We start from the raw sequence: 11335 nt of genomic DNA on the forward strand, positions 1-11335 counted from the left end.
GAATACAGCTTAAATACAACTTAAAATTGAATCTGAAAATCACTGTGCAACTAAATCTTTGGCAAATTTTGTCTGTTTTTAAAGAAATAATTTCTAAATAGCATTTGAGCTGTAAACAGTTTGGTGCTCTTCTTTTTGCTGCCGAAGGCTGGCTTTGTTGGCCCAAACTCTGCATGAATGTCCTCATTTTTGTCCCTGTAAATGATGAGAGGGAAGATGCTCTGGACACATTGGAAGGGATCTTATTCATGCTTTATGGGAGAGAGGGGGAATACATTTACCCATGTGAGTTCATCTGGCTTTGGAGATACTTTTAATACAATTTTCGTGTGGGTTTTTTTTACTGCTGATGAATTTCAAAAGTCTGAAATACAAGGATGCAAGGTAAGATGTGTGGAGTAGAAACTGTGAGGGAATAAAACCTGCTGAGATCCTGAAAATATTTTGTTTGCTGTGCCAATGCCATTCTGTAGGAAAGAAAGAGGTGCTTAGCTGTACCCCCTGCATCCAACCCCCAGGCTAGAGGATATCCCTGAGAGACCAGAGCTCAAAGCGCAGGATAAACAGGACCCACATTTGACCAGAACTTTGCACGGGTATTTCTTACTGATCCCACTAGGCTGAGAAACTTATGGAAAAAATACCAAGAACCAAAGGACCTCGATTAACTTGCAGCTGGAAGGTGGAATGAGCTGCAGTGGTGCCAGTGCAGCAAGTCACCTGTGCTGGAGGCAGGACAATTTCCTTGATGTTGTGCCTTTTGTTTAGTGCTCTTGGTGCTTTCTGGCAATGAAATGAGTAGGTTGTAAAACAACCTAGACTTTCTTCATTCCTGTACTCTGTGCCACTTACCTACTTCTGAAATCCAGGACATTATGGTCATAGGGATAAGCTGGAAGATGCACAAAAAGGTTAAAAACCTGGCAAGTGGTAAGAGAGCCCCAGACTGCATGATGATCTTGGCTTTCTCAGTGCTGTGGTGAGCAGTGAGCCCAGGTGCTGCCTGGTTAGGGAATGCCACCAGCACGGGCTGTCCTGTGCAGCTCTACCTGTGACAGGGGTATCCATGGAAAACCTGTGTCCATGCAGGGCACAGCTGGCACAGCTCCTCCTATACTCACTCAGCCATGGATTTGTGAGCCAGTCTGGCCGATTCTTTCTGCCAGCCCTTGCCTTTTTTTTGCTCACTGTGCCAGAGACAACTTTTGAGATCATGAGTTCCTGTTGCTTTCAGTTCTCTGGAGAAAATGGAGGTGTTATACTGATGCCTTCATGTGGGATCCACATAAAAGTCTGAGGCCAAGAGGAGAAATGTCTGCCACAGCCCTTGGCTGGACTGTCATGAGTATATAAGTAGAGATCTCTGCTGTTATCTGAGAAATAACCCTGCAACCCCCAAAAATATGATGGTGTGCTCCATCCTGTTTCCTTTGCAAGCCTCGGTTTTCCAGACTTTCTTTTACATAAGGTTTGCCTTTTGCATTCTTTCCTATATAAAAGTAAATCAGAAAGCTTTTAAAAGCCTGTGCTATCTGTCTCAGCTCAGCAGTGAGCGTGTGCCTTGCCTTCAAGTTAACAGAATTCCCTTAGATATTTCTCTTTATTGAAATCCTGCAGTTGAATTAAGGGAGTTCTGCTGTAGTGGTGTGTTGTTGGGGTTTTTTTCTGAAAGCTTTAGGTCTTCACTGCAGGGATTTCATGTGCTGAAAAGAATTAAACTCTTCCCTGCCATGGTGACTGTGGGGAGCAGGGGGAGCGATGTGGGTCACAGAATGGGCTGATCCCAGTGTGTTGCTGAATTAAAGCCTGACTCTGTAAGCAGTGTGATGGGCTGTAATTTCCAAAATCTGATGGCATGTTCAGATAGAACCATAGACTTTCCTGAGTTGGAAGGGACCCACAAGGATCATCGAATCCCACTCCTGGCCCTGCACAGGACAACAATAATAATCACACAATGTGCCTGAGAGTTGTCTAAACATTCCTTGAGCTCAGTCAGGCTTGGTGCTTGACCACTGCCCTGGGGAACCTGCTCCATTGTCTGCCCACCCTCTGGGTGAAGGACATGTCAATCTAAGAAGGACAATATTCAACCTAGGAAGTAATTTAAGACCTGGGACATGGATAAAGACTGGAGGGAACCATCCAACCTTTTCTCCTGCAGAGGGGACATCCCCTGTGCCCAGACACCCATGTGGAAGATGGCTTCAAACAGAAGAACCGTCACTTGCTTTCCTTGCCTGAATCTTCACAGCCTTCTCTAAGAGTCTTTCTCAACCTTAGCAAATCCCTTCCTGCAGCAACGAGCCCCTTTTCCCTCTGTCCACTTCGCAGAGTAAGCTTGGGGAAGTATTTCCCCAGAGAAGGCAGAGAATGCACCCAGACCCCACATTTTGCTCCAAGGTCCCAGTTTGGAGCAATCTTGGCTCTTCTTTAGCAGAGAGTTCAGCATCATGGAGCAGTGGGACTGTGATGGGCTGCCCTGTGCTGGGCTGGGGCTCTGCTCCCTCTGGAGCAGAAAATGGACCAGTGTTGGACATCTGTGCCACCTCTCTTCCCAGCTTTGGCACAACAGGAGACACATTCCTAAACCCAGCCCTACAGAGGCAGCGAGTGCCCCCTCTCAGCCCCCAGAAAAAAACTGTTCTGGAGGGAGTGGGATAGAAATGCAATGGGCTCTGCTGGGAAAAACTGTGCAGCAACAATGGGAAAAAGAAAGTGGGGTTTTTGGTCTAATCTCTGTGCTAGACCTCAGGAAATGTGAATGGAATACCCAGGACACCCTTCAGCTTGTCATGTGTGCCTCAAGGCTGTGTTGTGCAACAGGGAGAAGGAGAAGGCCATCTTTTTGCTTGATGTCCCAGTATGGCTCTCCTCATGGGATGCTGGAGCAGCATCTCCCTTCCAATGCCTGGAGTCTGGTGCCCTGCCCTGCCCCAGCTTCCCACGGCATTAAAGCCAGGTTTGGTGCCACCTCCATTGCACTGAGCTCCCCCAGTCCCCAAGCCTGCATCCCCTGCCATTCATGTGGAGCACCTCACTCTGCCTTTTTTCCCAGCCAAGAGACAAAAATAAGACACACCAGCACCCAGCAGGATGGGCAGTCCCCCGGACAGCTGCTTGCTGCCAACTACATCCCTGCTCTGCGCACATCTGAACTTCCCTCATGCCTTCTCATCTTTAATTAAGCACTTCCATCGCCTCAGCCTTCTCGCTGGATCTGAATTTCCTCCCCCCTGTAGCCATAGCAACGCTTCCCCTGGGCAGGCTGCGCTGGAGCTGGTGACAAACCCCACGTGTGGCTGTTTGTTTGGGCCTGGAAATTTCCCTGAAATTTGGGGAAACTTGGGAAAAGAAAATCCCACTATAAGATGGTGAGCAGCAAGGGGAGCCAGAGTGAGAAATGTTTTTTGGGCTGAGCATCTTTCCCATCCCTCCCCTCCAAGGAGCCCTGCTCCAGAGGGGATGACAGAGCCTTGATCTGAAGGTTCCTTGGTTTTTCTTCCAAAAGATGGATGCAGTGTCCAAGTTTTGTGTTCTCACTCCAGCCATGGGTGACAAATGACAGCCCTGCTGTGGCCATCATATGGTCCCTTGGTGGTGGTGACACAGGGACTGTGCCCTGCTCTGCCTGCCAGGACCAGCAAATCATGAGCCGAGAAGCTGCTGTGAGGTAGGGGGACAGTGACAGATGTGGTGACATAGGGCAGGGGCACGGTGACAGGGGTGGGGCTGGGTGGCACAGGAAGGGATGCAGGAACTTGGGGAAGGAATGGAGTGACCATCAGGAGGAGGTGGCAGGGCAGGGTGACAGGGCAGGACTAGGTGTCAGAAAAGGGGTAGGTGACATTGAGCGGGAGTAGGTAATAGGGCAGGGATAGAGGGCATGGGGCAGATGGTACAGGGCAAGGGTAGATGACACGGGGTAGGGGTGGGTGACATCGGGCAGGGTAGGTGGCACAGAGCAAGAGTAGGTGACAAGGCAGGGACGACTGGCAGGGTCCAGGCTGCTGAGCCCGGTGCCCAGTGCTGCCCCCGGTGTCCCAGTATCCTGGTATCCCGATGTCCCAGTATCCCCATGTCCTAGTATCCTGGTATCCCATTATCCCAATGTCCTGGTATCCCGATATCCATGTGTCTCCTTGTCCCGACGTCCCCTTATCCCGTTATCTCGGTATCCTGGTGTCCCATTATCCCGATGTCCCGTAATCCCGGTGTCCCGTTATCCCATGTCCCGTTAACCTGGTGTCCCGTTATCCCGGTGTCCCGTTATCCCGGTGCCCCGTTATTCCATGTCCCCTTATCCCAGTGTCCCGTTATCCCGGTGTCCCGCTGCGTCCCGTGCCCGGCCGGTGTCCCGGGGCGGCGGCGCCCCCTGGCGGCGGCGGGCGGCGCGGCGGCGGCGGGTATAAAAGGCGGCGGCGGGCGGCGACGGGATCGGGAGCGGCGGGATCGGGAGCGGGATCGGGAGCGGGATGGCCGGCCCGCAGCAGGCCCCGCACCTCCACCTGGCCGAGCTCACCGCCTCCCAGTTCCTCGACGTCTGGCGGCACTTCGACGCGGACGGTCAGTCCCGGGGCGCGGGGAACACCTCGCCCCCAAAAAACCGGCGGGAAGGGCACTGGGATGAGCATCCTCAAAAGGGAGCGGGGCGGGAGAGGGTGAGGGCGGTGGAGAGTCCCTGGACATCCCGGAGAAGAGACTAGAACCTCCACGGTCGCAGCCTGGGGATTAACGGAGAGCCCCCGGAGTGATGGAGAGCCCTCGGGATAGGGAGACCTCAGGATGGAGTCTCTGGGGTGATGGAGAGCCCTCGAGGCTCAGCCCCTTCTGTTGGAGCTCCGGGATTGGGAAGGCAATGCATCCCCCAGGACCTCCCTCCCCGTCGGGAAAGGAGGGGTAGCCCCAGAACCGGACCCCACTGGGAGCCCCCAGCCCATGGGGTGCTGAGCCAGGAGTGTCCCGGTTCTCCTTGGCATGTCCTGCGAGTGCCCTGAGAGCTGGAGTTCGCTCAGGGCTGGTGTCATCTCTGGGCGCTGCTCTGGGGGTTCTGCCCTTTCCGAGGTACCCCTTCCCTGCCCAGTGCCCTCTCGACCCCCTCCAACTCCCACTTCAGCGGTGCCTCATCCTTGTCACCTGGAGGGAAGGGGGCAGCTCGGCCACCAGCTTGGCCCCGGGGCCACCGCTTGCCACGGGTGACAGCGCGGGTGTCCCACGCCCGGAGTGAGCTGAGGAACGATCTCTCCGTGTCTGGAGTGCTCGGTCCCTCCCCGCCTGCTTCCCAGTCCCACAAAAACCTCTGCCTAGGGATGCTGTGGCAAACGACCGTGTCCGCTACGGAGATGTCACCTTCCCATGAAATCACAGCTGGACAGGACACTCCTGTTCTCACCACTGCCAGACCCAGAAAGCAGGGGAAATGCAAAAAGCAGCATCGTTTTGTGGTAAAATAGTTTCTTTCAGTTCTGTGCTGCTGTGAAGGAGGCTCAACCCCCTGAGAAGAGCAGTCCAAGGGAGCACTCCTGCCCTTTGCTGGGTCTCCTGTTCCTGCAGAGAGGTTTGGGGACCAAAACCCTCCTGGGAACTGCGTCACTCAGCCTCCTCGGCTGTGCTGCTGGAGCTGGAGCTCAGCTTGCTCCGGCTGCACTGTCAGGGTCTCCCCTGCAGCCCTGCAACACTGGGGAATGTGGCTATAAGTCCCTTCCACTGCTGGAGCTGGCACTGGGGCAGGCACCAAGGGGTTGGAAAGGTGGCACCCCAGTGGGAGTGGGCAGTTCCTGGTGTGGGTGTTCAGCTGCCTCCTTGCAGCACATCCTGCTGCGCCCTTGGATGTGCTCTGTCATCTCCAAAACACAGCGGCAGGCACGGATCCAGCTTGGCCCGCGGCCCCTGGGCAGGGCAAGGCTACTGGGCTGCAGCACAGCGGGTGCCCAGGAGAGGAGAGACTCGGGCATCAGGGAAGAAGGTGGCCTTGGCAAGGACGATGCTCAGCTGCACCAAGTGGGAGCTCCAACAGCCCTAGCTGCTTCCCTTTGCCGATGGAGGACATGGGATTCATTCCCCCGTGGATGGGATTACTTCAACCAAGCTCATCCCTGCACTTAAACCCCACTGATGGGGCTTCCATCCTTTGAGCTGCTTCCCCTCAAGGCTCCTCATGCCTCAGATTTCTCCTCGGATGTCTTTGATGTCCTCTCTTTGCCAGCCACAGCTGCCCTGAGGGTTCCGAGGTGCAGCCGCATGGACCGGATTTTCCATGACACTTCACACCCCACTGCTCTGCAGACATGGATCAGACCTGTCCAAGCTGCTGCTTGGAGGAAGCCAAGCTGTTGGCCACAGCTTTTCTTGGCCTTATTCTCTTTCTCAGCTAAAAACTTTTGTTGATTTTTTTTCCAACTGAATTCAAGGGAGCTTGGGGTTCTCCTGTGCCCACAAAAGCAAAGCCCTTGGGAAGAGCAATGGAAAGCCAAGCACCTCAGTGGCTCACTCCAGCACCCCAGTATCACCCGAGCCCTTTGTCCTCTCCTGGGAAGGATGCTGCTGGTCCATACAGGTGTGGTGACCCAAGAGGAGGGTGCTCTGGACTTCCCCAGGTGTTTCAAGCTGCAATGTGGATGGGTTATTCCTAACCACTGTGTTGCAGGGATAGAAGATGCTGCTGGGGAGCCTGCAGGTGATGATGTCGAAGGCAGTGCAGAGCAGGGTGCTGTGGTCCAAGCCTCCAGAGGCCGAAATGTGGAGCAGTTTGGGGGGGAATGCCCATAAGGAAGAACCCTGGCTACCCCTCAGCCAGGCACTTCCGAGGAAATGGCAGCATCCCTCAGCTGTGCCCAGATGTTGGTGGGTGGGAACATTTCTGGCAGAGAGGTGACATCTTGGCTGGCAGCACCATGGTGGCAGTGTCCTCACTGCTGTCCCCTGTGGTGTGGCCCTGCTGCTTCAAGGCGCATTGGCCACCCCCAAATGCCACCAAGGCCCAGTGCTTTGGGAGCTGTTCATGGCTGGGACCTGTCTGAGCCATCCTACAACCGAGGATCCCACAGGCAGGGCAGGGCAGGGCTGCAGATATCCCAGGTTCTGGAGGAACCACATCTCAGCACAGATATCATCAGCAAGGGATATGGGGTACACAGGACAGGGACCTTTCAGAGCTCCTGGCTGCCTCAGACGTCAGCATTGGGCTGACCCCTCCCTGCTGATCCTGCTGATCCTACTGGGGCTGATCCTGCATCAGGGGAAGTGGATGCTGTGTCAGGTGTATTTTCTCTGCTCCCCATTTGCACTCATGGACCCCACAGTGGGTTGAGAAGAGACAGTCCTGCTTTGGGACATGCTCAGGTAGGATGGGGAGGTTTATTAAAACTATCTGGTTGAAGCACCAGTTGCAGAAAATGCAGCAAAGACCAAGATGGACAAAGTGCCCTGTGCCCTGCAAGTGGGTGCAGGGGATAAGTCCAGGGCTATGTGTCACCTGGGCAAATTTGGCCATTGCTAGTTTGTATAACGCTGAGCATTGGCATTGGCAGTGCCCTGGAGCCACGTCCCTGTGAGGAGGGAACAAGTCCTATAACCCCTGGGAACATCTATCCCTCTTCTCCTGCCCTCCAACACTGGAGAAGTCTTACTGCATTTTTTTTTCATTCCCCAGGAAATGGCTACATTGAAGGCAAAGAGCTGGAAAATTTCTTCCAGGAGCTGGAAAGTGCAAGGAAGGGGGCAGGTGTGGTAAGGGCATCTCCTGGCTTTTTTTCCTTCCTTCCCCTGTTCCCTCCTGCCCAAAGATTCAGACTCATGTCAGCCCCATCTCCTTTGGCAATGGCACGGATGAGTGGAACTAGGGCTCCTCTGGGAGGGAAGTGAGGGAACACCAGCACAGGGAGGGATGGGAAATGCTCCCATTCTCTCTCTCTCTCCTTGCTGGCAGGACTCAAGGAAAGACAACTTGGGTGACAAGATGAAGGAGTTCATGCACAAGTATGACAAAAACGCAGATGGCAAAATTGAGATGGCAGAGGTGAGTGGTGCTGAACCTGACAAACCCCCAGGGTGCTTGTATTTCCTCCACTGATCCTCTTGTTTCCCCCCTGCTCCCAATGCTTGGGTTTCCCTCTGATGCTCGTGTTCCCTGCAGCTGGCCCAGATCCTGCCCACGGAGGAGAATTTCCTGCTGTGTTTCCGCCAGCATGTGGGCTCCAGCTCAGAGTTCATGGAGGTGAGTGGGACAGGCTGTGCTGGGGCTCCCCATGGGATTCCATCCTCAGTGCCCAGCTCCACTGTGAAAGCTGGAATTGCCCAAACCTCCCCTAGTTTCCCACAAACTCCTGGGATTAACTCAGTACTGAGCTAAGTGAGGCAGGGCTGGTCTGAGGGGAGAGTAGGAGTGTGGTGAATTTTCCCAGTCCTCAGTACACCTTCAGCACATCTCAGGGCAGTGAGGTGCCTTGTCCCCACTCTGGGCAAAGTGAGCTGCAAGGATTTGGGGCTGTTCTGTAAATTCCCCCTCATAGTTGGTCCACAGTACCCAAGGGATGTGCTGAAGCCAACACTGCCCTGGGCCACTTCATAACCTCACCATGCCCTTGTATGGGGTGAACCCATGCAGGTGGAAGGGAAATTGTGGATGGGGAACAAAACACGGCTGGGGTTGGAGGGGAATGTGCAGTGTCCTGGGAAGGAGGAAGCCTGTACTTGGAAAATGAACCCCAGGTGAAGGCAATGGCAGAAATAAGAGCACCCTGTGGCATGGGGTGGGTAAGCTGGCACCACTGTTTAATTGGGAGATTCAGTTAAATATTATTAAGTGTTAAAGCCTGGTCCTGTGTACTGCCATGAGGACAATAGTGCTTGAACTCTTGGCATGGTGCTGAACAAAAGCATTCAGCCCCAAGGGAGGGCATGTGGCACCAGAGCGGTCACCACAAGCCAAGATGGGAGCTGTGAAATAACCCCTCTCCATTAGGGTGATGGGAGGATGCTCCTAGGAGGAGATTTATGGGGGCATACACATGTCAGGTGGGAAATGGGGGACAGAAGCCCACGCTAAGGCTCATGGTGGTCCCATCACAGGCTTGGCGCAGGTACGACACAGACCGCAGCGGCTACATTGAGGCCAACGAGCTCAAGGTGGGTCGTGGGCATGGGGTGAGCTGAGCTGGGTCCTTGCCAGTGGGACATTCCTGCTGGGAGAGCTGGGGATGGGGACAGCCAGCAAAGCCCTCTCATCCCAGGGTTTCCTGTCGGACCTGCTGAAGAAGGCAAACCGGCCCTATGACGAGCCCAAGCTGCAGGAGTACACACAGACCATTGTGAGTGGGACCTGCGGGACTGTTTCCCACCCCTGGGGTCTCGCCACCCCATGGCAGGTGGGATGGAGAGGAGGGGGAAACAATGGGTGACCATGTGATGCTCATGTCCCAACAGCTGCGGATGTTTGACATGAACGGCGATGGGAAGCTGGGCCTCTCCGAGATGTCCCGGTAAGATTACAGGCAATGAGAAGGAAGCAGTTGGGAGAGAAAGACCTGAAATGTTTGTGTCTAGGAAGAGTTTGCTCCAGCTTCCAAAGAAAACTGCTTTTCTCTTTAATTTGCTCATGTTTCTGAGCAAAAAGTCATTGTAGATTAAAAAAGTGTCTTTTTTTCTGGCTGTTTCCCACTCTTCCCTGCCCTGCTTGTTTTTCAGACTTTTGCCTGTGCAAGAAAACTTCCTTCTGAAATTTCAGGTAAAATAATAACAATAATAATAACAACAGTATCAATAACAATAATAATAATAACCTGTTCCCATTGCTTACGCCTCCATCCCCTCCCTCACGTCCTGGTGTCCCTTGCCACTTCCCAGGGGATGAAGCTGTCCTCGGAGGAGTTCAATGCCATCTTTGCCTTCTATGACAAGGTAGGGAGCCAGCTCCCAGGAAACTTCCTCAAATAAATATAACTTGGCCAAAAATATCCCAAAATCATGTGGTTTTGGTAGGGTCAATTCCCTGCTCTGGTTTGGGGTGTGTTGGGTTTACCCCTGGTTGTGCTGGGTGAGTCTGGGAGTGCCCCCTGCACCTATGCCCAAGGGAGAATTGTGGGGTTTGTGTCCTCCCTGCTGCTGATGACCCTTCCCCATTACCCAGGATGGAAACGGCTTCATTGATGAGAATGAGCTGGATGCACTTTTGAAAGACCTGTATGAGAAGAATAAGAAAGTAAGTGGGGGGGGACAGAGCCTGGGTGCTGCCCCCAGAGCCCCCCAGATCCTCCTCCCTTTACTCAGCAGCATCTTCCACCCTGCTGTGTCTGTGTTCCATGGGAAGGAGCTGCTGGCCCTGCATCCTCATGGGAAGCTGCAGTGGAGCTGGAGGGGGTGTAATCCCAGCCTGGGGGTGCTCCTCAGGAAGAAATGGAATGCCCACCCCCACTGCTCCCTCCATGCCTTGCAGGAGATGAACATCCAGCAGCTCACCAACTACAGGAAGAGCATCATGAACCTCTCCGACGGGGGCAAACTCTACCGCAAGGAACTGGAGATGGTGCTCTGCCAGGAGCCGCCCATGTAGGATCCCCCCATACACACACCGTGTGCTCCTCCTCCCCAAAACCAAGCACAACAGGGGAGCCCCCATCACTGCAGCGCTTCCCCACCTGCTCTTGGGTTTGCTGTAGTTTGCTAAAATCCCATTTGAGGGGGGAAAACTTTTTTTTTTTACCCATCTGCCTGTTTTGTTTAATTATATGATTTTTTCGGTGGGGGGGAGGGTGTTGTTTTCATTCCTTTGGTCTCTTTTTGCGTTTTTATCATTTACCAAAGAACAGTTTACTAATAAATTCAAGTACTGCTAAACTGGAGCCCCTATTTCTCCTTCCCTTGGTGGGCTGGGGGCTGACAGGGAGAGGGGGAACCCCCCACACCCTGGTCACACTGAGGATGTGGTTTCTGGGTTGGGGAGGGAGATGGTGCTTTTGGGAATGCCCTGTGGAATGGAGGGCCATTGGAAAATCCCTGGAGAGCAGAGTACAGGCAGGCTGGGGACACTCATGTCCCAGGACAGCACACCTCCCAGTAACTCCCAGTACCTCCCAGTTACCCCTCTCAGCTACCCTGACAAACCCTCTGGGCCATCCCAAGGGTTATTTCTCCCATTCTCAATTTTGGAAACCAGTCCCAGGGTGCCAATGCTGGTGGAGCCGCAGTGCCACCCAGCGTGTGTGGGAGCACCACACCATCGCCCTGTACAGACCTGTATGGCTCCATGTGGTGCTGTAAAGCTCTATACAGGTCAAGTACAGCGCAGTACAGCCTGGTATGGTACAGTACTGTCCCGAATGTCCCAGTACAGCTAAGT

The 11335-nt window shown here is 53.9% G+C and overlaps 1 protein-coding gene across 1 annotated transcript; it reads left to right on the forward strand.

The window, feature by feature from the left end:
* Positions 1-4428: 4428 nt before the first annotated feature.
* Positions 4429-10831, forward strand: CALB2 (calbindin 2). Its single transcript, XM_071567468.1, has 11 exons — positions 4429-4566; positions 7652-7728; positions 7928-8017; positions 8135-8215; positions 9070-9126; positions 9231-9308; positions 9424-9479; positions 9685-9724; positions 9844-9897; positions 10127-10198; positions 10433-10831. Exons 1-11 carry the CDS (start codon positions 4476-4478, stop codon positions 10547-10549), a joined length of 813 nt encoding a protein of 270 aa, XP_071423569.1. The 5' UTR covers positions 4429-4475; the 3' UTR covers positions 10550-10831.
* Positions 10832-11335: the final 504 nt, after the last annotated feature.

Source organism: Pithys albifrons, chromosome 12, assembly GCF_047495875.1.
Source record: "Pithys albifrons albifrons isolate INPA30051 chromosome 12, PitAlb_v1, whole genome shotgun sequence".
NCBI lineage: Eukaryota > Metazoa > Chordata > Aves > Passeriformes > Thamnophilidae > Pithys > Pithys albifrons.